Below are 1,013 nucleotides of genomic sequence, written 5' to 3'. Positions count from 1 at the left end.
TGTGTGTGTGTGTGTGTGTGTGTGGGTGTCATAGCCTTTTTTCAGTCCCCAGTGAGGTGGACGTCAATCTCCCATCTCCTCTCAGACAGGGATGCCTAGAAAGAGCATCCTCCAACCAAGCCGAGATATAACACTACACATGGTGGGCTGCTGATAATTAAGGCGTTGTATGTTGTTTCCTGTTGATTTACCTCTTTTAGCTCTTTGGCCACATCCTTAAGGTCTCCCAGGATGGTTTCCAAATTCTCCACGATAGTCTTGATCTCCTTTTTTACTTTTACTTTGGAGACTACTCCTTCAGCCTCTGCATTAGGTGATCCTGACATTCTTCAGTTTATGGCACAATTTATTTCGTGAAGGATCTCAAGTAAAATCCTTTGGTCGCCACGCTGCCACTTTGCCAACGCATTTTTATTTAGTCCTCCGCTGCTCCCTTCACTTTTGCTCCTACATCACGGCCAGGATAGAGCGAATTGGTGTCGGGCAGCGTTCTGTATATAACCACTAGGCATGCGCAATAGAGCGTAACACAAGCAAATAAAGGTTATGTCAAAATATTGTATCATACTGTCTGTGAAACGGTGCCCGTCCACAGGTTATTGCACCTCACACCTTCATGTCCAACCAAAACAACGGCGTGCCACGAATATCCTTCACGTCGAGAGAGTGCTATATTCAACATTTTGAGAGAAAACGTCCAACACAATTGCATTGAAAATGTGTTGGCTTTCGCATGCACAGGCAGTTATCCAAACCGTTACACCAATGGTCCATAATCCTCAGGCATCGACAACATGGTAATACACTCCTTCTTTTTCCTCAAATAAACGCTTCTAGTAATGAGATGCCCTAGAAAGCCGCCAGGTAACGACACCCCAGAGGCACTTTCCTCCGAAAAACACCCCGTCAGTTTCATCCTGACTCCATCGCAGCATTTTTGGAGAGTCTAAGCAACCAACGTCCGGGCTCAGAGGATGCTCTCTCTCTCTCTCTCTCTCTCTCTCTCTCTCTCT

General features: G+C 46.0%; 1 protein-coding gene across 1 annotated transcript in view; it reads right to left on the bottom strand.

Moving 5' to 3' along the window:
- Nucleotides 1-971, bottom strand: part of prr16 (proline rich 16) — a 12,243-nt gene extending 11,272 nt beyond the window's left edge. The window contains exon 1 of the mRNA XM_032516440.1: nucleotides 192-971. Within this exon, the coding sequence (XP_032372331.1) occupies nucleotides 192-326 (135 nt within the window). The 5' untranslated portion in view covers nucleotides 327-971. The remainder of the gene's footprint in view (nucleotides 1-191) is intronic.
- Between the last annotated feature and the right edge of the window lie 42 nt (nucleotides 972-1,013).

The sequence above is a fragment of the Etheostoma spectabile genome, chromosome 5 (assembly GCF_008692095.1).
Source record: "Etheostoma spectabile isolate EspeVRDwgs_2016 chromosome 5, UIUC_Espe_1.0, whole genome shotgun sequence".
In the NCBI taxonomy this organism is placed as follows: Eukaryota; Metazoa; Chordata; class Actinopteri; order Perciformes; family Percidae; genus Etheostoma; species Etheostoma spectabile.
The sequence above is the reverse complement of the archived record's forward strand: the minus strand, read 5'-3'. Positions and strand labels throughout refer to the sequence as shown.